Source organism: Cololabis saira, chromosome 5 (assembly GCF_033807715.1).
Source record: "Cololabis saira isolate AMF1-May2022 chromosome 5, fColSai1.1, whole genome shotgun sequence".
NCBI classification, from domain to species: domain Eukaryota; kingdom Metazoa; phylum Chordata; class Actinopteri; order Beloniformes; family Belonidae; genus Cololabis; species Cololabis saira.
In genome coordinates, this window is record NC_084591.1 from 18,033,885 (window position 1) to 18,060,326 (window position 26,442).

The window sequence follows — 26,442 nt, forward strand, 5'->3', positions numbered from 1 at the left end:
TGTGTGTAACAAGGATGCCACAAGACACGATCGGGACAATACTTTGTGGGGGTTTTGTTGATAGCAAGGACCCAAGACTGGGGGAGCATGATGGTATTTCCAAAAAACATCCCTTCAGATTAAATAAAAACTGGTATTAAACAACTCCTTTATGATGCTTTAAGAAAAAAAGCTTTTCATGGTTCCAAAAATCTGATTAATATACTGTTAATGTTGTATTTAAGTATGTAAGTTTCCTGCAGACATCTATCGGTCAAAGATGTTACAAATCCCTCTGAACTGTAACAGCTGTCACAAAGACTACCCTTTTACTGCTGAGCAGCCTTTAATCTTATCTTATTCTAATCTCTTAGAAGAGATAAAATGTAATTTAAAGAATGCAAAATGTTCAAAATGAGAGCCAGACTGGTGCCAGATCAAAGTCTGGCCTCGGCAGGCTGTGTCTCAGGGAACGTATGAACGCAACGTCAGACGTCTCGCAGCCCCAAAGACAGCAGTAGGTTTGGACCCCAAGCAGAGGTGGCAGTAGGTTTGGATTCAAACAGTGTTGATTTTGCGTTTGTTCAGGGTGAGGGGATTTCAGGCCAGCTTCTTTGAAGCTCAACAGAGCTTGTCTTGCCACATCTGTGTCAGTCTACAGAAGGCTGTTAACGAGACCTGATAGACAGACTGAAGACCCCCTGCGGGCCACCATGAACCCACAAATACTTCTGCACAAATGTAGGTGTAATCTGTTAAAGAAGAAATAACCGTTCTTGCTCCATTAGGCAGCAAAGACTCTAAGTAAGGCATCAAAACACTTGGTATGGAGTTACATTTCCCAGGACAAATGTAATAATCATAACCTGAAGTTGTTACATAGCTTTTATTCCCATGATCCCCTTTGATAACTGCAATTAAATATTTTGGTTCTTGAGAGTGAGGACATTCGTAATACCATAAATGAGTTACCTTAACAGCAATACGAGGATTTTGATTTTGTAAATAAAAATGAATTACAAAACAAATTAAAATGAATCATATCATTAGATTATTGATTTTGATACCAGACCAAAGAGCTAAAAATCAAAGAAATATTAGAAATATACTGTAGAAGCTACAGTCCAGGAACAGCTGACCTGGGATTGACCCCAGGCCTGTGACCTGCTACTGTTTGTCTTTTCTCCTCTTTTTGTCCTCTTATTCTATTTAAATGACCACTAGCGCTACAAAATCTTTAGAAAATTAAATAAAATAAGGGGGCACCATTCAGATTACACAACACCACGTTTTATATGACCATGTGTGATGCATGAACAGACAACACAGTCATGCTCCCACAGGTGAAAACAGGAAGAAAACTGCACTGAAAATATCCTTTGCTGGAGATTGTTCTTTTAAAAGCTTTTTGTGTATCAAGATACTTGCAGTTCGATTAAAAATAGAAATTCCTCCTGATTTCCAAATCTTTGCGGATTTGTCCGTCCACATAAACATTGTGCGCTGAAACAGGGTGGTCAGTAGATCGAAGTTTTTCCTGTAAATCGTTCAAACTTGTTGGAGCAGTGTGGGTATTAAGCATTAATAAAAACCTTTACACTTTGAAATGAAAATGCTTTAATGTGAATGTATCATTAACTGTAAGGAAGGTTTAATCAACAGCAGGTGGCAGCTCCCGTTTGATTTCTGGAACAGGGTCTTCTTCAGCTTTAGTTCAAACCGTTGAATAACTTTTTACCCGGTTATATCAGCTTCTGTGTCAGTCTGGCATGGAAGGAAGATGGAGTTAAAAACCAACCGCAAAGTGCTTAAAAGTACCGAAGGGTTTTTCACCAACTATTTTGTAAACAATACCTCAGTGAGGCAGACTCAGCTCTCAAAGAGGAGCTGCATGTCTGACCAACTCTGCAGGCCTTTAATGTTGCAAACTCGGCTTAGTCTCCGGACGTTTCCTCAAAGCGGACGGATTCGCCGGTCGCTCTAAAGTTAGCGTGTCATTAGCACATACCTACGGTATTTAGAAAGGGAGAGATAATGTGAAATAAAACTTCAAGCTTGGGCGTTGAAGTCAAACATCTTCTGTTTCTGAAATATCACGTCAACATTGTTCCCGAAAGGTTGTTTATATTAAACTAGGTGTTATGTAAGAGTTTAATTTTAAGTCATTTCGAGTAAAAATCAGGTAATGTGATCCAGCGCTACACATGTATGTGTTACACGTAGGCCTCCAAGATTAGTGCAAAGAAAGTTCCTGATTCACAAATTCTGTTTTACTGACAAATACTGAATATTTGACACAATTAAAAGTACAGTTATAGTGATTCCATGTGACACTAATCCTGTGAACCTTTCGTCTCAGGTCAGTTGTGGTTCCAGACTGATTGAGGGGGAGACGGGATTTTAAAAATCTGAACTCAGCTTTCTGCAAAATACAAGCAGCAGCAGTCTATCACACTTCACAAGTCATTTGTAGGTAATAAACATCAACTGATAACATGCACATCAAGTATAACTGCAGATAACTGCATCTGGCAGTTACACGGGTTGAACTTTCTTTATTGGCTATTTCATTAATTCATAGCATTTATCTCGTAAAGGGATTCTCATTTGTGTGGAAAGGTGGTTTTAACATGTTTGGAGCTATATTTATGGTTCACAGCCTTGTTCCAGTCATGTTTTGCAATATTCCTAACCATAATTTTGTTTGTTTTGGAGAAATCCCCTCCCACTCTTGGCCAGGAGAACTGGCTGTGTTGTGTTTGTTGTTTTAGTGATGAAAATACAAACCCACATGCATGGTAGAAGTGAGCGTAAGGCCAGCTTAGTGATAGTTTACGATTAATAATGATTAATGAGATAATTAATAGGCTAATGGAGGACATAATAACATTACATAAAACACAACCACAGAAGTACAGCCATGAAAACAACATGCAAAACATTTCTGAAAATAGAGAACATTTCAAAACACAAAGCCAAAATAAAAACGGTTTCTAAGAAAAATGTTATAATATATATATATATATATATATATGTTATCGATATCACATACAGCAGGCCGAGTGGGCGCCAGCCTCAGTGGTTGCTGAGTCAAAAGCATAGATTTGGGAGGAACTCAGTGAAGCCCTGGATGGTGACTTTCGCTCGCCCAGGGAAGATTCTGGCAAACCCCTCAAAGGATTGAAACAAGGCAACTGGATTTCCTCTTTTGTCCTTGAATATGTTACACCATTCACCCGGAAGGTATTTGCTGTTCGAACTGAGGATGCTTTCTATGTTCAAACTGAGAACACCCTCTGGATGCAAGCCGAAAATGTCTCCATAAAAAAAGAAAAGGAAGTCATGATGCAGGAGTAGGCAAACCCTGTCCTGCCCGTTTTAGATGTTTCCCTGTTTCAAAGCAACCTGGTACAATGACTGTGTTATTGACAGACTTGTGCAGAGACTGATGACATGCTGATGATGACCAGTAATTAGAATAAAAGGTGTTGATAGAAGGGCAGGGGACCTAGAGGACCAGGATTGTCTACCCCTGTCCTGTTGCCTCGATTTAAGCCTTTGAGAGTCACTATAACGTGGATGACTGACACCATGCACCATCGTATTCTGGCAAACTGTCAGCAGCCTCAGGTGATGGGAACTTTATCAGCACCAGCTGCTTTTTTATTAGTGTGATTCCTGGGAGAAGTATAGGTGAATTGTCTCCTAGGGCCATGTCTCCATTTACAGTAACGGACCTGATAGGATATACTGATTTGGCACATTTTGTAAAGTTAAATCTGGTTGCTTTTTTGTTTTGTTTTTTGGTTGTTTTTTTGTGTGTGTGTATTCCATCTCCATTTACTCAGGCCTGGTAATATATTATACCTGAACATTATCCTCACTTGTCCTGTCCTTTATTTTGATGCACCATGTATTAAAGTACACTTTGTGGTTGCTGAAATATTCTCATTTTAAATTAGGTATATGATTTCTGAGCAGAAATCTGAAAAATTAGGCCTTGCTACTAAGGCAAAAGGAGGTCCAACTCAGTGCTAGCAAGGTGTACTTATTAAAGTAATTGTTGAGTGTGAAGTGGATCATAATATTTGTTAATACTTTAAGGAAATGTACGGTATTGTTAGTTATCAGTTTGTGAGGAATACACTGATACTTTTGAGGTTGAGTGGAATAAACTGACTGGTGTTTTATAAGCTAAATATGAAGCAGAAAACAATGCTTTTTGATACAAACATTGTATTAGATCTCTGGTGTTGTAAAAGCTTTAAAGATCATAAAAAAGCAAAGAAAAAAAGCCATTGACTCATTTTTGTTCACCAGAGATAATCCTCCTCAATATTGCCGTCACCCTTTTTACTGGGTTTCAGGATGAACTTTAGAGCCTATCAGTGCAGAATGCTTTTCGCAGAAAAACCTCACACATCCAAAATGTAAAAACAACCCAAAAACAGCCATACTGTCATTCCACAGTGAACCACAAGTACGGTATTTTGGTCCAGCATGTACATAATTTAAATGCTCATCTCTTGACAGTAGTTTGCATGAAATACCATACCAACTTTATTTATAAAGCACTTAAAACAACCACAGAGGAAATAAAGTGCTGCACATGGGTGAATACTATCAGAGATCTAAAAAAAGTATAAGACATATATAAAAACATGACCTGAAAACAATTTAAATTCAACACAATAAGAAAGATTAAAACACCTAGTGATCAAATAAAAGAAACTAAGTCTTGCTGAGTTTGAAAGCAAAAGAATGAAAATGGGTTTTAAAAGTGGACAGAGACAGGGCTTCTCGAATGTGCAAGGTTAGGATCTTCCGTAGTTGGGGAGCAGCAATAGAGAAAGCCCTGTCCCCTCTGAGCTTCCTCCTAGATCTAGGTACCTGCAGGAGCAGCATGTCAGCCGACCTCATTGACTGAGAAGGTGAGCAGGGGTGAAGAAGCTTAGAGGTAAGGCGGGGCAAGATCATTTAAACATTTTAAATGAACTTTCTAAAACAAAGGCAGCCAGTGGAGACAAGCCAGGACAGGATTATGTCATCTCTTTTAGGAGTACCAGTTAAGAGTCATGCAGCAGCATTCTGAAACAGCTGCAGAAAGAGAGCGAGGAGTGATTTACTCCAACTTTAAGTCCATTATAGTAATCCAGAGGACCAATTTTTAATATCCTCCAAACAATCCAAGAGTGGTTTAATTGGTAAGCTGTCCTTCTGCTTTAAGGGAAAGTCAAATCTGCCAATTATCAGCATAGCAGTGGAATGCAATTATATGCCTCTTATGGATAGAGCCCAGAGGCAACAGGTACAGGGGAAAAAAGCAGTGTTCCGAGAACTGAGCCCTGTGGCACACCACATGACTGAGGGGCGCAGCATGATTCTGAGCCTGAAATCCTTACACAGAAGGACCTGTCGGCCAGATAAAAACTAAACCAACTGAGTGCAGTGTCACAAATGCCTAGTAGTTGATTTAGGCATTAAAATCTTGTGGTCCACTGTATTACAGACATGTAATACAGTGTTCGGTCAAGCAAAACCAACACAACATGGTCACCAGAATCACGTGCCTAAAAGATATCATTAAGGACCCTTATTAATGCTGATTCGGTATTATGGAGGGCCTTAAAACCATATTGAAAGATCTCTAGTTTGTCATTTTCATTCATAAATGATTGTAGTTGATGGAATGCAATCTTCTCTAAATATTTTTTAAAGGAACCGAAACGTACAAATTGTCTTACAATAAGCTAACACGGAATGGTCGAGACCAGCTTTCTTAAGAAGAGGTTGTACAGGGACTACACCAGATGACAGACTGCAATTACAATGTTAAGTCCTATACTTGGAAACATTTCTTTAGGAGGAAAAGGATCACGCAGAGAGCTCGGCCGTGAGAAGACATTGTTAGTCGAATTGCATGGACTCGTAACTCACTGGGGGAGGACTTACATGCCAGAGTTTGTGCATCTGAAAAAAATGAAATAAAGCTGGCAAGAAAATTGAATCTGAAAGCATTTCTGAAGAAGAGGAAGAGCCAATTACATAATGTTACATGCAAATATCAGAATGGGAAAGTTTTCCCTTTCTATAGCTTTCATTAATATGACAAAGAGGATTGATGAATGATACTGTATGTGCCTTTTATCTTGACTGTGTAGCTAAAAAAAGTGATGCGGAAGTTGAATAAGTCTTGTTCTCGACTCTAAGATGTTTAGTAGGCACAGGTTTGGTCCAAATGGGTTTGTGGTCCCAAGTGGGTTTGGTCCTAATCGTGGTCAGGACTGCTGACTGACATGCACTGAGTTGGGCATTCGGGCTTTTCACATGAGAAGTAGTGCACACTTGTATTTACGTCATTTTGATCCCAATGACAAACTGAGAAAGGAAGAATTATGCACATTACATTTATTTATTTTATTTTTTTGTGATTAAACTTTTTTTATTGATTTTCCATCACTTGATCAAGCAATTCACATGTCCATAATATGACCGTTTACAGCAATACAAAACCAAACTGTGAACACAACGAGAAAAGAAAAGACAAAGAAACCAAACAAAACAGAAAACCAACAGAAAATAGAGAACATGCACATTCCTCTTGACACCATATGCAACACCACATTTCCTCATACATTTCACTTCGCATTCATCTACTGCGCATTATATGATAATACGCATACATCAGGGATATGACACACAGATTTCAATTATCATGGCTAACCTCTCCAATCATCATTTCCAGATAGGGGTCCCAGACTTTTCTGAACACACTTTTAGTCTTTTGTTGTTAACTCTGTGAATAAGCTGCTCAAACAAAGGTATTTTAGCCAACTCATCTCTCCATTCCTTAAAACTGACCTTCTTTTTTCTTGACTTCCAATGCCTAAGTACTATCCTGCTTCCTGTTAGAAGGGCTAGTTTCACCCAAGAACACTTATGTGCAGACAAGTTAGCTTCTGTTGGTATTATGCCTAATATACAGTCAGTCCGTAAAGTATTCAGAACGCTTCACTTTTCCCACATTCTTTTACTGTATGTTACAGCCCTATTGATAATAGGAATAAATTCATTTTTTTTCTCAGAATTCTACACAAAATACCCCATAATGACAACATGAAAGAAGTTTTGTTATGATTTTTGTAAATTTATAAAAAATAAAAAACTATAAATATCACCTGTGCATAAGTATTCAGAACGTTTGCCATGAAGCTCAAAATTGAGCTCTGGTTCATTCTGTTTCCACTGATCTCTCTCAAGTTGTTTCTACAGCTTAATCGGAGTCCACCTGTGGTGAATTCAGTTGATTGGACTTGATTTGGAAAGACACACACCTGTCTATATAAGCTCTCACAGTTGGCAGTGCATGTTGCAACACAAACCAAACATGAAGTCAAAAGAATTGTCTTCAGACCTCCGAAACAGGATTGTTTCGAGGCACAAATCTGGGGAAGGGTACAGAAACATTTCTGCTGCTTTGAAGGTCCCAGTGAGCACTGTGGCCTGCATCATCCTTAAATGGAAGAAGTTTGGAACCACCAGGAATCTCCCTAGAGCTGGCCGCCCGCCTAAGCTGAGCAATCGGGGGAGAAGGGCCTTAGTCAGAGAGGTGACCAAGGACCCGACGGTCACTCTGTCAGAACTCCAGCCTTCCTCTGTGGAGAGAGGAGAAACTTCAAGAAGGACAACCATCTCTGCAGCAATCCACCAATCAGGCTTGTATGGTAGAGTGGCCAGGCGCAAACCCCTCCTTACTAAAAAGCACATGGCAGCCCGACTGGAGTTTGCCAAAAGGCACCTGGAGGACTCTCAGACCATGAGAAAAAAATCCTCTGATCTGATGAGACAAAGATTGAACTATTTGGCATGAATTCCACGCGTCGTGTTTGGAGGAGACCAGGCACCGCTCATCACCTGGAGAACACCATCCTTACAGTGAAGCATGGTGGTGGCAGCATCATGCTGTGGGGGTGTTTTTCATCAGCAGGACCTGGGCGACTAGTCAGGATTGAGGGAAAGATGAATGCAGCCATGTACAGAGACATCTTGGATGAAAACCTGATCCAGAGTGCTGTTGACCTCAGACTAGGACGACGCTTCATCTTTCAGCAGGACAACGACCCAAAGCACACAGCCAAAATATCAAAGGAGTGGCTTCAGAACAACCATGTCAATGTCCTTGAGTGGCCCAGCAAGAGCCCGGACCTGAATCCCATCGAACATCTCTGGAGAGATCTGAAAATGGCTGTACACCGATGCTCCCCATCCAACCTGATGGAGCTTGAGAGGGTCTGTAAGGAAGAATGGGAAAAACTGCCCAAGAATAGGTGTGCCAAACTTGTAGCAACCTATTCAGAAAGACTTGAGGCTGTAATTGCTGCCAGAGGAGCCTCTACAAAGTATTAAGCAAACGTTATGAATACTTATGCTCATATGATTTCTTGTTATTTTTATTTTTAATAAATTTACAAAAGTCGCATCAAAACTTCTTTCATGTTGTCATTATGGGGTGTTTTGTGTAGAATTCTGGGAAAAAAATGAATTTATTCCTATTATCAATAGGGCTGTAACATAAAAGAATGTGGGAAAGGTGAAGCGTTCTGAATACTTTCCGGACTGACTGTACATAGTGCTGGATCCTCTGTGAGTTCTGTTCCCAATATATTGTTAAGGCAAGGCAAGGCAAATTTATTTATAAAGCACATTTCACATGATGAGCATGGACACCATGTGCTCAAATACATAAACAAACAAACAAACAAAATTACAGGTTTACAATAACAGAAACAGACAAAAGTATGTCAAGAGAAAAACAACAATAACAATAATTCAATTTTAACAAAAGTGCGATCACTCAGCCAACCATGTAGAGTTTACTCAAACGCCTGTGTAAAAAGGTATCTTTTTAGTCTGCTTTTGAAAGTGGGCACTGATGGAGCAGACCTTAGTTCCTGCGGCAAGGAATTCCAGAGAGTGTAGTAGTGACTGAAAGCACAATGAGCAGATCTAGTGTGAATTCTAGGTATGATGAGAAGATTCTTATTTGATGATCTAAGGGATCTGTCCGGTATGTATTCAGTGAGCATGTCAACCATATAGGAGGGAGCTAAGCCATTCATAGATTTAAAGACAATAAGAAGTACTTTAAAATCTACTCTTTGTTTAACAGGGAGCCAGTGGAGAGAGGATAAAACAGGAGTGATGTGTTCATACCTCCTGGTTTTTGTTAGAATTCTGGCTGCAACATTTTTAATAAGCTGGAGTTTATGTAACACTTGCTTTGTTAGTCCTGCAAAAAGTGCATTGCAATAATCTAATCTACTGGAGATAAAAGCATGAACCAACTTTTCAGAGTCTGCTTGTGACAGAAAGCTTCTTACTTTAGATATATTTCTAAGATGATAGAAGGCAGTCCTGGAGACATTAGCTAGCTTAGCTTAGCTATGTGTTTCTGGAAGTTAAGATCAGCATCTAACATAGCACCCAGGTTTTTGACAAGTTCACACGGTTTTACTGACAAAGGAGTTAATAAAGGGAGAATATGTTGCCTCAGAGCACTTGGATCAACTAAAAGAATCTCTGTTTTTTCTTCATTCAGCTGTAAAAAGTTTGTTGCCATCCAATACTTGATAGTAATGCATTGAATGAGGTCATTGACTGGGCTCAAATGATTGGCAGTAACAGATACATATAGTTGTGTGTCATCAGCATAAGAATGATATTGAATATTATGATGCCAAATGATGGACCCAAGTGGTAACATATACAAATTGAAAAGTGGGGGACCTAGAATTGACCCTTGTGGGACTCCATATTAAATGCCGACATTATCAGATTCATAGCTGCCGACCGAAACAGAGAAAGATCTACCACTTAGATATAATGAAAACCAGTTAAGAACTGTGCCTCTGAGGCCCAAACACTGTTCAAGGCGCTGAAGTAGAATTACATAGTCCACAGTATCAAAAGCTGCACTAAGTAACAGAATAGAGACTTTGTGGTTGTCTGTGTTAATCTTCAGATCACTGATAACTCTGACGAGGGCAGTTTCTGTACTGTGGTTTTTTCTAAAACCAGACTGGTAGGCATCAAACAGGCTATTATATGACAGCTACCTGTGTAATTGCTGGTAGACAACCTTATCCAGAATTTTCCCCAGGAATGGAAGGTTTGAAATGGGCCTGTAGTTCTCAACAGCGAATGGATCAAGGTTACTCTTTTTTATCAATGGTGTTATAATAGCATGTTTGAGACCTGAGGGGAAGATTCCAGACTGTAAAGAGGTATTTACAATTTTGAGTACATCATCACCAATACAGTTAAAAACATCTTTGAACAGTTTAGTGGGCATAAGATCAAGAGAGCAGGTGGCAGAGCTCAGCTGCTGTACTACTTCTTTAATTTCACTGCACTGAGTAAGGGTGAAGTTGGAAAGAGTGCTGGCACTATGGTGCTGAGCAGAGGGAGGGTACTCCGCACTGCATTCGGCCCGTAGGCAAAAACAACAGTGAGAGACCTTTTCCCGACCCGAATGCACAGGGAAACGACCCTCTCGTTCACCGGGGTAAACTCCAACACATTGCGACTGAGCTGGGGGCTATAAACAAGCCCACACCAGCTTGCCGCCTCTCACCCTGGGCAACTCCAGAGTAGTGGATGGTCCAGCCCTTCTCGAGGAGCTGGGTTCCAGAGCCCAAGCTATGTGTGGAGGTGAGCCCGACTATCGCTAGCTGGTATCTCTCAACCTCCCGCACAAGCTCCGGCTCCTTCCCCCCCAGCGAGGTGACATTCCATGTCCCTACTGCGAAAATTTAGGTCCAGGGATTGGGTCGTCGAGGCACCCCGCCACGACTGCTACCCAGCCCACATGGCACCAGCCTCTCATGGACCTTCCTGCGGGTAGTGGGCCTACGGGAAGGTGGGCCCACCTTGTTGTTGGACTTCTGTGCTAGTCACGGTTTGTCCATAACGAACACCATGTTCAAGCATAAGGGTGTCCATCAGTGCACGTGCCACCAGGACACCCTAGGCCGGAGGTCAATGATTGACTTTGTTGTCGTTTTATCTGTCCTTTCGGCCGTATGTCATAGACACTCGGGTGAGGAGGGGCTGAGCTGTCAACTGATCACCAACTTGTGGTGAGTTGGATGCGCTGGCGGAGAAGGAAGTTGGACAGACCGGGCAGACCCAAACGGATTGTGAGGGTCTGTTGGGAACGTCTGGCTGAGCCCTCTGTCAGGGACGTCTTCAACTCTCACCTCCGAGAGAACTTCTCTCAGATCCCAGGGGAGGCGGGGGACACCGAGTCCGAGTGGACCATGTTCTCTGCCATGCAAGGTCTCCGGTGCCTGTCGTGGCGGCAATCCTAGAACCCGGTGGTGGACACCGGAAGTAAAGGATGCCGTCAGACTGAAGAAGGAGTCCTACCAGGCTATGTTAGCCTGTGGGACTCCTGACGCAGTACATGGGTACCGGCAGGCCAAGCAAGCCGCGGCTCGGGCAGTCCTGGAGGCAAAAACTCGGGTCTGGGAGGAGTTCGGTGAGGCCATGGAAGAAGACTTTCGGTCGGCCTCGAGGAAATTCTGGCGGACCGTTCGGCGCATCAGAATGGGGAAGCAGTACTCTGCCGGCACCGTTTGCTGTGTACTGGTGGGGAACTGTTGACCTCGACTGTGGACATCGTTGGACGGGGGAAGGAATACTTCGAGGATCTCCTCAATCCGACTGACATGCCTTCCATTGAGGAAGCAGAGAGTGTGGACTCGGGGATGTGCTCATCCATCACCCAAGCCGAGGTCACTGAGGTGGTTCGTAAGCTCCTCAGTGGCAGGGCACCGGGGGTGGATGAGATTCGCCCCGAGTACCTCAAATCTCTGGATGTCGTAGGGCTGTCTTGGTTGACACGCCTCTGCGACATTGCATGGAGGAAGGGGACAGTACCGCTGGAGTGGCAAACCGGGGTGGGGGTCCTTCTTTTTAAAATGGGGGACCCGAGAGTGTGTTCCAACTATAGGGGGATCACACTTCTCAGCCTCCCCGGGAAAGTCTACGCCAGGGTACTGGAGAGGAGAATACGGCCGATAGTTGAACCTCGGATTCAGGAGGAACAATGCGGTTTTCGTCCCGGTCGTGGAACACTGGACCAGCTCTATACCCTCCACAGGGTGATCGAGGGTTCATGGGAATTTGCCCAACCAGTCTACATGTCCAATAATTTCTATTTATTATTCTGAAAATAATTAGGCGTGTTTGCATGTCCCGGGCTGTGGAATACCACGGTTGTATTATCTTCCTCCAGCTTTCTCCTTGAATAGTTGTTCCCATATCTTTTTCCCAAGTCAGTTTGACACCCTCATTGTTTGGTAGTTGATATTCTCTAAACTTATTATAAAACCTGGATGTCCCTCCTTTAAGCTTCCAGCTCGATCGCCACAACTCACTGAATATCAGTGACAGGCGCAAAACATGTTTCTTCCTATCTGCTGTTGTTATACAACTCCTAATTTGCATACATTTACAGAAATCCTTCCTAGGTATGTCATATTTCGACACCAGCTGTTCAAAGGGAGTTTCCCATCGAACAGGTCTTCCATTAGCATTACTCCTGCTCTCACCCAATTTTCCCACATGATAGACTTCTTATTAATTTTCCATGACTTATTATACCATATTGATGACCAATGACCAATCACATTTATTTCTTTATTATCTATTTTAAAAAGTTACAAAAAATGTTTTGCAAATACTGTACAAATATCTGACTAGGATTTTTAACACTTTCAGTTTTTTGTTAACAGGTTGGATTGGAGCTAAGAAACCTATTGCTAAAAGAAAAAACATATCTACATTTGGCATGGGGATGAACTGTATGTGTGGAGGGCTGATTGAACTACAGTATAAATATGATTTACTGTTCACTTATATAACTTCTGCCATCAACTGGCTCGTCTTTTATGACAAGGATGGGTTCTGGAGATGACCTCCGCCTCTTCTTGACCACAGACCTCACTGTTCCGCTATCATGATGCATTTCGGAAGAATTCCAGGAAGACGTCCTGGGGAGAAAACAAAGGCCAATTACAGCAAATTCCTTTCAAGAAAGAGAGATTCTGTGTGTCTCTGTACGAATGTGTGCACAGCTGTTACCCTACCCCGGTTTTTCCTCCCTGGGTACAAAAGCATATTCCGGTGGATTCTGCCGTGCTTGCACTTGGGAGAAAGTAAAATATTTTAGTGTGTTACTTTATAAAGAGCATAAAAATAAATATAAATCATTCACCTTTTTTTTTAAATATATTCACACTAATGTCTGATATTTACCTCTTCGACTTGGTGGAGAAGGCTGGTGGCCCAGAGGATAGATTGGTCTCACCGTGCATACTGAATCATCTGAACTATTCTTCTTGTTCATGCATGTGAACTCATTCTGAGCAAAGCATTGCAGATCATTTGGTAAATATCAAATAACAGTGTTCAGCTGCAGTATCTTTCAATGTGGTCAACAGAGGGAGATACTTACCATCTGCAGTGCCTGAGGCAATCCGACACCACGACTCACGGGCAGAAAGGGGGTGCACAAAGACGAGGAGGAAGATACGTCTGAAGATGTGGTTTGTTGGCTGAAACTGCTGGCCACCCTTTTCACGAGATGCTAGAATGACGGAAGAATATAAAATGACTCAGGTTGAGGTTCAGTCACTTAAATCTACCATTCTTATCAATATCTGGAAACTTGGGATGATTTCTGTGGTGCTTATTGTTTGGGCTGATGCCCCATGGAGGCAATACTTTTAATCTTTCAGATGAAAACAACCCTCCAACCACCATTCTCAACCAAATAATATTATGTAATCTCAAGGAAACGTTACGAGATTTTTAGGAGTTAATTAAAGCCAAATCAGATGTCAGATCTTCTGGAGTGTGTTGAACTGCACCAGGACTGTACTTTATCGCCATTTCTGTTAATAATTCAATGCAGTGGTCTTCAACCCTGGTCCTCAGAACCCCCTGTACCACCTGTTTTAGATGTTTCCCTCTTTCAGCACACCCTGATACCAATGACTGTCATTAACAGACTTGTTCAGACCTAGATGACAAGCTGATTAATTAGAATCAGGTGTGTCGATGCAAGACAACATCTAAAACATGCAGTCTAGTGGGTCCTGAGGACCAGGGTTGAAGACCACTGATCTAATGGACAGAATTACTGGGCACAACTGGGGATGGGGGTTCAATTCTTTGCTTTTTGCAGATGATAAGGTCCTGAGCTGTCTGCTTAACAGTTGGAGTTTAACTATGTTGGGGTCTTGCTCGTTATGGTCACAATTTTGGGGGTAGTGACCCTGGCAGGATGAACTCTTAGGGGAAGGATGAGGAGCTCAGTCATAGGGAGTAGACCAATTTGCAGTCATCACTGTTCCTTCACTTCAACAGTAATGGAGACTGAGGAATGTTATTCCTCCGTTGGCTTGGAAACTGCTCGGTGTCTCCCTAGTTGCGCTGGATGAGGTGGTAGGAGAGAGGGAAGTCTGTGGATCTTTGCTCAGGCTTGTGGCCCACAAGATCTAGTGGACAGAAAGATGGGTGGCTGGATGTTTTCTTTCCTTATTCCAGAGACTGTGTGAATTGGTTAGCACCAATAACTTCTGGAAAAGGCAAACACTGGTATCATCTATCTTTCTAAACCCACTCTCAAGGTAAACAACAGACGAATGGCAGATTTATTTTTATATATCTACAGGCCTCCAATCCAGCAAAGTCAAATAATGACAGCATCCCAAATAGTGGATCACCAGAATGAAAATAGTTCAGACTATAGTAAGCAACACAAAAACAACAAAGCAAGTGAAACACAGGAAAGTAGCCGGAAGCAGCAAATGGGTATAATGGGTCAATGCATATTATTAAACTTAAAAGTATAAAAACTGTAAAATGACTTCAGTAGTGGTTTTCCCCATAATGTTCCTTAAACTGAGTGCACCAAGTTGATAAAGAAAAACAGAATATAATTTTGAGACGCGTGACAACAAGACAGTATGCTATGAAAAACATCTGAAAGGGTTGATATATACAGGGTCTGTCGTAAAGCTCCAAGTATCAGTATTTGTCTCTGATGACGATCTTTTGCAGCTGTTACAGCTTGTTCACATCAGCATGACGCAACCCATGTGTGCGAGCGTGTGTGTGTGTGTTTGTGTGTGTTTGTGTGTGTGTGTGTGTGTGTGTGTGTGTGTCTGAGTGTGTGTGTGTGCGTGTGCACTTCACAGGCCAGCATTGTTCTGTTGGTGATCCTTTTCTTCATCGTGGAAACCAAAACACGCTGTGAGATAGACTAAACAACCTAAATGACGAGATATGTTGGATCCTCTTTGTCAATGGGGCCAAACTCCAGATTTAGCTGTCTTTCTTTATGATTTCAAGTCAAAAGTGAGAATAAAATCTAATCTGACAGGGAAAGACAGGAATTGCTCAGGATGTGAAGACTGTCAGCTCTATTTAGGACAAGGCCGTCTGCTGTCGGTGCTTGTTAAGACAACTTGTCTGTCAAACAGACACATGCACACATTTTCTCTCTCTCTCTCTCACTCACTCACACACACACACACACACACACACACACACACACACACACACACACACACACACACACACACACACACACACACACACACACACACACACACACACACACACACACACACACACACACAAACCTACTTGAGGATACAATCCTGGGTTGGGTAAGCTGCTGGTTGAGCTGACATGACTGGATGGAGGCACCATGGACCTGTGACAGGAAAAGGGTCCCTGCCGGGCTCCTGGGACCGTTGGCTGCAGTGGGACACTCTGATACCACGTCCACGGTGGAGGGGGTGACTGGGGCTGCCGGTGAGTCTGGGAGTTTAGGCTGTCCACCTGCATCTGGAGCTGAGCCAGGGTGTTACGAGGAGCTTCCAGGACAAAGCTGCAGCGTGACTCTGAGGAGTCCTGACCTGGGATACTGAGCTGAGGAGGCATACCTGGAAACCCCCCCAGCCGGTGGCCTGGTACACTCTCCACCACTAACGAGCCTGGGGGAACATGAATGCAGGAAAAAGCTCACTAGGAGTTGTACTGTACAAAGGAAAACTAATTAAATCAGGATCTACAAGTAATGATCATGAGAAAGTATTCAGTAATCTACTTTATATTTGGAAATGTATTATTACCCCTATTACACCCTCCCACCCACGATTTGCACAAAACATTGCAATAAAAACTTCAATGGAAACGCTGTCATCTAAAAAAAACGGATAAATATTTCAAAAAAACCTTTTTAATGCTTTCACAAGGTGGTTTTTCAGACACGTCGACAATACAGTTTACTGCAAAAGTGATGTCGCCAGTCAATCTAAAGTAATCAAAATCTGGTTTCCAGATGTGTTTTGGCCTCATTTATATGATCTTGTATCATATAAATAATGTATATAAATATATACATTATATAAATGTATAACAGTACTTAATCATTACGCATTACTACATTACAGTAATGCTGCACCTACATTTGTCGCAAGTTCAAAGTTTCGCTTTTGTTTTGCAAAAACGTGTAATGGAAATCCATCAACGGTGAACCATGTTTGGAATTTTTATTCAGTCCAAAAAATAAACAATACAGCTTGACATAAATAAGTTATCAGCAAACCTTAAAGGGGGCATATTATGGCATTTAATGTATATTTTAAAAAGGCCTTGAATGTCTTAAAAACAATCTAAAGCTTGTTTTTTCTACATACATCAAAAATTCAGCCTGTGAGCCATGTCTATAGTTTTACCGCTTCTAACCACTTTTTCTGTGCCTCATTCTTAGGGAAGGGGGGGTATGATAATGAGGCTCTGTGCTGATTGGCTCCCTGAATGATGTGTAGCAGGGGAGGAGCATAAGCCTGGCATTCAGTTACACGGATCTTAAAGCCTGATTTACGGTTCTGCGTTAAATCGACGCGTACCCTACGCCGCAGGCTCTGCGTTGGTGAAACGCAGAACCGTAAATCAGCCTTTAGTCAACTCGTCTTCCCACAGGAAGACTTACAACCACACACACACACACACACACACACACACACACACACACACACACACACACACACACACACACACACACACACACACACACACACACAAGCATACAAGTGTGGTATTTAAAAATAGAGCGGGAGCAAAACCTAGTTTGATTGTGCTTTATTTAAGTTATTACATTAATCAAACCCATAGAAATCCCCATCCTCCGTTTCTTCATTCATCCGAGCCTGATCAATGAGTCAAGGAAAACTGCAACTGCGACGGGCAGAGCCTGCAGTTCTCTGGCCGCGCTCCTTCAACAGTAAACGACGGAGCCCGCTGCCCGAGCGGCAGCCGACGCTCGGCTCCCGCTCGGGCAGCGGTTCCTCCCGGAGGAACCACCGCCCGGTCTTCAGGCAGAGACGGGTCTTCGGGCCCGCCTCTGCGGAGCAGCTCCACGGGAGCAGCGTCTCCTTCTCCGCTCCAGGCGCCACGGAGCCTACGCCGTAGTCGCTCTGCGTTGGTGTAACGCGGAACCATAAATCAGCCTTTGGCTTGGAAGATCTGAAATGAACAGAAGAAAAAAAAAAAAAAAGGTCCGTGAGCGGCCCCGGAGCTCCGAGCTAAGCTAAATACTTAGCCCATGCAAAGATCATACAAATATAAATAACATTAAAAAAAAGGAACTTACCGCTGACTCGTGTGCAGTTGCCGGGTCCGTGCTGTGGGAACTGATCCTTTTATGAGGGTAAATGTCGATGCAAAATCTCATTTCTACTCTCCCTCGCTGTTCAAACAGCCACCGCTTGTAAACAATGGCGGCAGTCGAGCCGGCGGAGAGAGCTGGTTGTGGGCGTGGTTTCAGCAGCGGAGGCTGAACCTCTGGAAATCTGCTCCTGTCGTGACTCACGACGGGAGCAGATTCTAATCGGCAGATTCTAAAAATCACGTGACACTAGGGGATTCTGTAGGGCGGGGGTCAAAGACCTTGCAGAAATTCATGGGATTTTGTCTCCCCTCTGCTGGCAGGGTGAGGGGAGACCACTTTATATATGTTAAAACAAGAAAAAACGTGTTTTTCATAATAGGTCCCCTTTAAGCTCAACCTCTACCAAAGCAGCGCAATGTACTTGAAGTGTTGGTTACGCTCTCAGCCGTCATTGAGCTGAGCTTAACTTCATGTCCCGCACCTGAGGTATCACCAACCCTCTGGTCATAACTCTCAATAATACTCAACAGTAAAATTTCAATGAGGTGTCATATTATTTGAAGCATTTACAGCAGACAAAATAAAGAATCCATTCTCACAGATAAAGGTGAGATCATTTGCTCGTTTCTTACCCAGATCGACATCCGAGGCCCAGTACGAGCCTCGACACTGGAAGCGTACGGCACTTTGTACCATAATTTTTGGCTTGGCTTGCAGGAGGTTTTTAATCTGAAAAAAAATCTGAAACAAAAGGATGTTATTAATGATGTCATGAGGTGTCACTCGTGTGCAAATGAAAGGCTTATGTTCCCATTTCATCATGTACAAGAGAGACCAGAGCATTACTCCACAGTTCCAAATAAAATAAACTAAACTGCAATTGGATACTGTTGAGCAGAGTAATGACCAGACCGGCCTCACCAAACGTTTACAGTGTAGCAGCGCCATGCCTCCGTCCCTGGCAGCCGCCCACTTGATGAAGCTGATAACATAATCCAGGTGTCTGGATAGATATCCAGTGTCCTCCTGCTGTTTTCTCAAGACTCTCTCGTGATCCTTTGCTACAGTCTGAAAAATGAAAAAAAATTAACAGCTCCATCAGCCTGGACTTTTAAAAGTCAAGTGCCACATTCTTAAGTAATTTAAATGGGTAATATGTATGTTTTTATCCTTGACGGAAATTATATTCTGAAGTTTTGTTTGCAGTATACATTGAGGCAAGGCAAGTTTATTTCTAGAGCACAGTTGAACAACAAGGTGATTCAAAGTGCTTTACAACTACGTTAAAATATAAATAAAAAACATGATTTAAAATTGAAAGAAAAAAATAAAGAAATAAGAACAATAAATAAAAATCCGTAGTTAAAATATGATTAAGTTTTGGAATCGCAGATTTAGAGCTTTATTTAAATGCAGCTGAGAACAGGTGTTGTGAACAGGAGTGTTTCAGCTTATCTGAGGCTTTCTGGGAGTTTGTTCCAGACATGTGGAGCATAGAAGCTGAATGCAGGTTCTCCATGTCTGGTTCTGACTCTGGGAACTGATAAAAAAATCCAGATCCAGATGACCTGAGGGGTCATCTGGATCTGGAAAGAAACAAACAAACAACCCAATAGAAAGTGGCAGTAAAGCTGTTGTGTAATATGTTGTTTTTGTCATACCTCGAGCTGATTAAACAGGACTTTCCCATTCTTCTTTATCTCAAGAATTGCACTGCAGATGGACTTCTCAATTTCATTATGAACAGATGAGCAGTTCTTCTCAACCAGGAGAAGTCTGTGAAGCATACATTACAACTATCATTCACCAGCCATTGAACAAATTCATTCTTGCTGGATTGAGCATGAATTGTTTTGAAGTGTCAGATAGAATACGGTTTTAAACAATACATTTTTTACATATCATTCTAATTTGAAGAAAAAAGTGGGATTTCCTTCCATGTATCCATCCATCCATCCATCCATCCATCCATCCATCAACCTTCACTTATTTGAGTTCGGGTCTTGGGGCAGTATCCTAACCATGGAAGCCCAGACTTCCCTCTCCATAGAAACCTCTTTCAGGTCCTGTGGAGGAACACGAGGTCTACCCAAGAGGCTTAACCTCTCCAGTGTGTCTTGGGTTTTGTTACGGCCCGCAGCCTCTGGACATGGAAATTCAGCTAGATGGCTCCACCCCTGTTCCCGGCTATGCTGTTCCTTGCCTGCGGTTGGTTGTGCCCTCCCCGATCCGGGATTGGCCGCTTCCTCTTCCTCCTCAGCTCAGCCTGGCTCATCAGCCCTATTTAAGGAGCAGGCTGATGGACACTCAGGGCTGCTGTGTGTGTCTCATACTCAGCTTGCCTCTTTCTGGGTTTTGTGTGTGAGCCTGTGGAGAACCTGTTTGTGTAAACCTGTTTGTTCTGAATGTGGAGTTTGTTAAATCTCCACTTGTGGTCTTTGGTTTACCTTTTGGTTTTCGTTATCCTTTTTGTTTTGTTGTCTTACAGGAATATTTGGGTTATGAGGTTTTGGTTTTGTTCAAACCTGTTTTCATTTATCACTATTTTACTGCCTTGTTGTCCATATAGTACCTATAAATAAATACTTTAACTAAGGATTTGTTTGTGGGTCTAATGTTCGCAACCCCTTTTTTCCCAAGCGAGCTGGGAGTGTGTAACAGGTTTGCCCTGGGTCTTCAACCAGGTTAGATATGTCCAAAAAGTCTGGATAGATCCTACCTAGATGCCCAAACTACCTCAACTACTACCCTGAGTCCTACAATGGTGGAACTTCCCACCCCATCCCCAGGGGAGAGTCCAGCCACCCAGTGAAATGAACCCATTTCAGTTATTTGCATCTCCAAACTCTGTTTTAGTGACTTCCTGCAGTTTATGACCATGGATGAAGGCACGTAGATCAACTACTAAACGGAGAGCCTTGCCTTCTTTGTCCACTTTACTGCACACGGCGCACCACTACATTCATCCCTACACTCATAAACATGACTCAAGATACTTAAACTCCTCCACTTGAATCAGCACCTCATCCCAAACCTGGAGAGTTAATTTTACCCTATTTCAACGGAGAGCCACGGTGTCTGAGTCTGCGGTGGCGATTCTCAGCGTGGGTGCTTCACACTCAGCTTTGAACTGCTGCAGTGCAAGTGGAAGATGGCAACTTGATTACGCCAACAGGACCACATAATCATCAATAAGCAGCTACCTAATGCTGAGCACACCAAACCGGTCCCCTTCTGCTCCTTGGCTATGCCTACAATTTCTCTCTATAAAAGTTGTGGACAAAGGACAGCCCTGACTGAATCCCACTCCCACTGAAAACCACTCCCACTTATCACCAAAGATGTGGACAAAACTCATACAGGAACTCATTTCTCCCTTATTCAAGAACTTTAGATCTGAATTCAAGCAACAGAATATTTGAAAGGACGAAATACAGTACTTACTCATTATTAATGGAGTTTGATACGTCTTCAATCTGTTTCTTTTTCTCCTGCAGCTGATGCGTCATGGTCTCCATGTGCTGTTTGTGGTTGTTGAAAGCATCCTCAATGAATTGGTAGCTATAAGTATTACACAATTAATATGAGGGGTGAGAGGAGGTTACAGCCTGGACAGGTCACCGGTCCATCACAGGAGCACGACACAAGACCAACAAACATCTATGGATGTGTTTTAACTCAGAGTCTGAAAAAGTTCAGACAGAATGTGTGTGTGTGTGTGTGTGTGTGTGTGTGTGTGTGTGTGTGTGTGTGTGTGTGTGTGTGTGTGTGTGTGTGTGTGTGTGTGTGTGTGTGTGTGTGTGTGTGTGTGTGTGTGTGTGTGTGTGTGTAGGGAGGAGGGGGGGGGCATGCGATGCTCATTTACTTTGACTTTTCATATATATTTTCATATATATTCATATCAAATATATTCGTGTTTTTTTCTCATTGACAGAGATTTATTAAAAAACAGTTGGTACCAGTTTTATTAAGTGCTAATAACGAAGTGAACGAAAAAAATCAAAGATGGGCAGACAATTTATTTACTTTCAATAAATTAAGGAAAAAAATCATTGAAATGTTTAAAAACAATATTTCTCAAAGGAAGTTTTGAAGAGATTTGCTTTAGTCTATTCCTCCGCTTGCTTTAAACTATTCCGACGCTTCATAACATAATTAAATGACTCTTCCAATTTGCAAGGATTTCAGTGCGTAAAGAGCAAGGCTGCAAACCTCAGCGAGACACAGCTGATATTTGATCACCAGGTGGCACTCAAGATCTGTTTTTGGATTATGGGAATGTGCTCAAGTATCCACAGAAAGGTCCTAATAATGTTGCCGTCTTGTCCTAAACAGATACGTTCAGAAATGTAATATCTGTAGTAACATACAAGTTACCTTTTTTTTGCTTCAAGACGCATTCATGCTTGGTGATATACTAAAATAAGGTTCAAATTTTTATTCAGATTTTCTGTTTAATAATTCAACATCTGCTTCCCTGTATTTAATAATGTAGATAGCAACTCGGATCTAACTAACAAATCCTTGTACTTGTGAGGCGTTCAAACAAATTCAGAATTCCTACAGAGGTACAGGAAGCATTTTAGCACATTGGCCACGGTTACATGATGTTTCTTAATTCGGAATTAATTATTCCGAATTAAATTATTCCGAATTAAACTATTTTTCCTTCGAATTTACATGGAAATAGTAATTCCGAATTAAGGTTTACATGGAAAACACGTTTGCTTTATCCAATTCCGCTTAAGGTCTGGGAGTTGGGAAGGGTTCTGATTGGATAGGGGGGCGGACCAGAAATTACGTCTACCGGGAAAAAAAACAAAGTTAGCCGCTACAACTTGGAAAAGCTCACAATTTTTATGTTTCCTGCCATCTGTTCTTTTAATTATTTCCAGGTCCTCCAAGCTATTTATTAAATAACAGGCGAGGGAACGAGCAGTGCAGAAAGACCGGAATTAATTTAAAGCGGAATGAATGTATACATGATTGTGGAATTATTCAAATCGGATTTAAAATCAGAATAAACCAGCCACTACTTCGGAATTAAGTTTAATTTGGAATGGCCATTTTCATTCGGAATTAGGTGTTTAATTGGATTTAATTTTAATTCTGAATTAAAGAGTAATTAAACTTCTCATGTAAACGCACTGATTGTGGTTAAATTCAACAGTACTTGTGGTCTTTGTGCTCGCTGAGCTGGCAGTCGCGACATGTAAGAAGGTCACAGGTCTCACAGAAGAGTTTCAGGGGCTCCTGTCTGTGGATGTTGCACAACATTGACGTCTGCGCAGAAACACCGTGGACCTCTGCAAAACAGCAAAAAGCTCATCAACTGGATTTTCATTAATCTCTTCATTTTAAAATATTGCTTTCCTTTGTCAGGGACACAGCAAAGGCATTTCAGATGAGACGTGTGAGCTAAGGAAACAACAATAGTATACCTGTAATCTGTCTAATGATGTGGTCTTTGGTGAATTTGACTCTTCGGTGGGCCTCCACGCAGATGGCACACAGGTACTCAGCACAGTCAACACAAAACCCAGCAGCTTCTGCGTTGTCGTCACAAGTCATACAAATCTGCAGGTAAATGAGATCAAAGGCTCTGAAATACCAGAAAAAAACTGATACTGAGCTATGTTTTGCTTTATGGGAAAATATATCTGAGCAACAAGTTGTATTTGAAAGAATTGGCATGTCAAATATAAAATAATCATAATATTAGACGTTTAGAGTGACTTTTAGTGTTTATCTCTTTGGAATATACTGTATAGCAAAGCAGCATTTTTTTATTTATACATTGATTTTCTCATTATGTAACAGAGATTTTAGAGAGGTTTCTAAAGCTGCATGTTCAGACAAACTTTCCAAATGAACCACCATTGTGCTGATACAGTCAGAAACTATTTATCTTTTAATTATTGTTTTAGAAATGTACCCTTCTGGTCTGCATCATCTCTTTCTTCCTCAAATGGCCTTCATGTGCAGTAGTGAGAAAACTCAGCCAGCCTCAACATAATTCATGTTAGCCAGTAAGGTTATTCTGCTTGCTCAACTTGAAGTTTCGATTGGGAAATCTGGCTGTTTTTCTTCTTAAAGTTTAACATATTAATGCATCCCCATGAATCATCTTGAAAGGATTTTAATTCCCTCATTGTGTTGTGGTTTTATACAAAACAGGTGACAGGCTGGAAGAGGCTCTCCCGTATAAACTAGAAGCAGCCCTGGATACATAGAAGAGAAAATTGTCAGGGTGCACATCTATTTGTTTTCCCTGATGTGACTAGTACCAACCCTGCAGCAGACGATGGTGATGCACCTTGTCACCGACCTGGACTGTTCTCTCCACGCTGCTGCTGGGAGCCTCAGCTGAGTCCTTTGCAAAGACATTATCCATCACATCCACCGCCATACACTCCTGTCTGCACACCGGGCAGCGGATCACATTGACTAAAACCAACGGGACAACAACTTGTCAGTTAGATTTATAAGACTGGATCCGCTCACTTTGTAGACAAAGGGACTCACGTGTTCTGGTCGCGCTCTCCAGCCCCGAGCTGGACTGCTGTGTCGTGGCCAGGTTCCTTGAGGATGGAGGCAAGCATTTCTTACAAAAGGAGTGCAGACAAGGCAGAAGTTGTGGCTCTCGACTGTGAAAGTTAAGGTGGCAAACGGGGCACGTGTCCAGGTGAGTCTGGTGGCGTGCCGCGGACCTGTCCTCCCCTTGCTCGCTCTCAGCTTCATTCCCAGCAGATTCCTGTTGTTTTCCCAAGAAACCATCCATTTTTCACCGTTTCAGTTAATTACCACACAGGTAACCATGTGCGAGAGAGAGCATATTCCCGCACCCGCAGTATCGTTGTATTACCCGCTGTAAAGAAATCCCTGTAGTGCGTAAAAGCAAAATACTCATCCTCCCTGACGCACGCAAGTGCCCGCATGCGCTCGCTGCAGAGGCGCAGAGACATCGCTTGCTGTGATAAGACTGAGGACAAAATACACATCACATTTGTCTCCGAGCTCCATTTCTCTTGAAGCCGGGGCCGTTATGTCCCCCACGTTCTGTAACACTATAGTGCTGGGGTGGGGGGGTTCGAAAGCTTCAAGCTGATCCCCATAACCCTAACCCCATCTGACATTCCAAGTCTCTATATCAACAAGGATGAATTTGTTCAACGGCTGATGTGCCGCCCCTCCCTAAAGGCAGAACACGCGCTGTGCGTGGGGCCTCATCTTCCAACGGGGGCCACGTTTTGCGCAACGGGACGCATTTGCTCGGCAACGCATTTGCGTAATGTGTGCGCATATGCGCTACCATGAGGAGGAGGGGAGAAAAGAGATCTGAATGGTCTGAGTAATCTGGCCGTGCAATGATTGACAGCACCCGAAATCTGACCAATCAGAAGGCTGCGCGTGCAGGCAGGCTCTTGCAGAGATTTCAACTTTTCATCCAAAAGACGTCACAAATCAGGAGCGAGCAAGAGAAGAAAAAAGGGAAAACGCGAGGAAATTCGTGCTTCACTGGAAGGTGGGTATGTTGTTGAAATAAAACTTTGTATCCCAAACACCTGAGCTGCCGCTCAGATATGAATCTGTTTCCAGTCTCTGTCAAGACTGGAGATTTTTGTTTTTCCAGCAGCCCTGATGAACATTTATTGAACGCCTTTTTAACGCCCTATGCATTCACCTCTGTTGAAAAAGAGTTGTAAAATGACTAGTTGGTCGTATATAAGCTACAAACCTTAGACGATATATAGCCTAATAAATTGGCTATAGTTTTATATCAATCCATATTGTTAAGAAGTTTGACTTATTTAATGAGATACATGTGCCTCTGTAAAAGGCACACGTGCGTGTGATTTCCGACCTGACCTGCTTTCAGTTTTTTGGGGGGATTGAGGTGGCGGAGGTAACTTTCTTTTGATGAGTAATTGATCACAATTTATGACTTGTTTATTTCAGTTTTAAGTTTTTTATTTAATATTTATTTATTATTTCAGGTTGATATATTGTTATTATTGACGGGTTGTCAAGTTAAATTGCATGTTGTTATACGGTCATTTTGTAGCAATGATACATTTGGGATTGGGAGAGGTTTGAGGGCGGGGGGGCCCCCAAATAACATTTCGCTTGGGGCCCCAATTTGGTTCGGGGCAGCCCTGACTCAGACTTGTTGCAACCCAGTCTCACAGGAAAACGTTTGCAATGTGGACCAACGTAGCCTCTACCACGTTTTCCTGTGAGACTGGGTTGCTTCTTCTGGTTGAGAAGAGCTGCTCATCTTCACACCCAGGACACTGTTTGAACTCCTCCCCTCTGAACGGCGCTACAGAGCACTGTACGCCAAAACCAACAGTTTCTTCCCTCAAGCTGTTGCTCTGATGAACTCTCATAGAGTCTCAGAGTAATCACTGTGCAATAATAACCACAATCATATGCTGTAACAATGCACCTTTCAATAACCATGTCTACCTCATACTGCTGCACCTTTCACTTTTTTAAATTGTATATATGTTAATAAGAGCCATTTGTCTATTTTCTGTTTGCAACTATTTAAACCTGGGTTCAGTGAGCGAAATAACCAGAGTCAAATTCCCTGTCTGGCATGTTTAAACTTGGCCAATAAAGCTGATTCTAATTCTGATCCTGATTTTAATCTGCTCATAATGAAATTGAAGAGTCAATCTGAACTGTGATTCTTTAAATAAACAAGGAGG

General features: G+C 42.3%; 1 protein-coding gene across 1 annotated transcript; it reads right to left on the minus strand.

Moving 5' to 3' along the window:
* Positions 1-12,510: 12,510 nt before the first annotated feature.
* Positions 12,511-24,782, minus strand: LOC133443838 (transcription intermediary factor 1-alpha-like). The gene is made up of 13 exons (XM_061721119.1): positions 24,254-24,782; positions 24,057-24,175; positions 23,170-23,305; positions 22,902-23,034; positions 21,173-21,289; positions 19,390-19,504; positions 18,650-18,796; positions 18,361-18,469; positions 15,697-16,049; positions 13,499-13,630; positions 13,300-13,405; positions 13,131-13,188; positions 12,511-13,034 (listed from the first exon to the last, which is right to left on the minus strand). Exons 1-13 carry the CDS (start codon positions 24,507-24,509, stop codon positions 12,887-12,889), a joined length of 1,929 nt encoding a protein of 642 aa, XP_061577103.1. The 5' UTR covers positions 24,510-24,782; the 3' UTR covers positions 12,511-12,886.
* Positions 24,783-26,442: the final 1,660 nt, after the last annotated feature.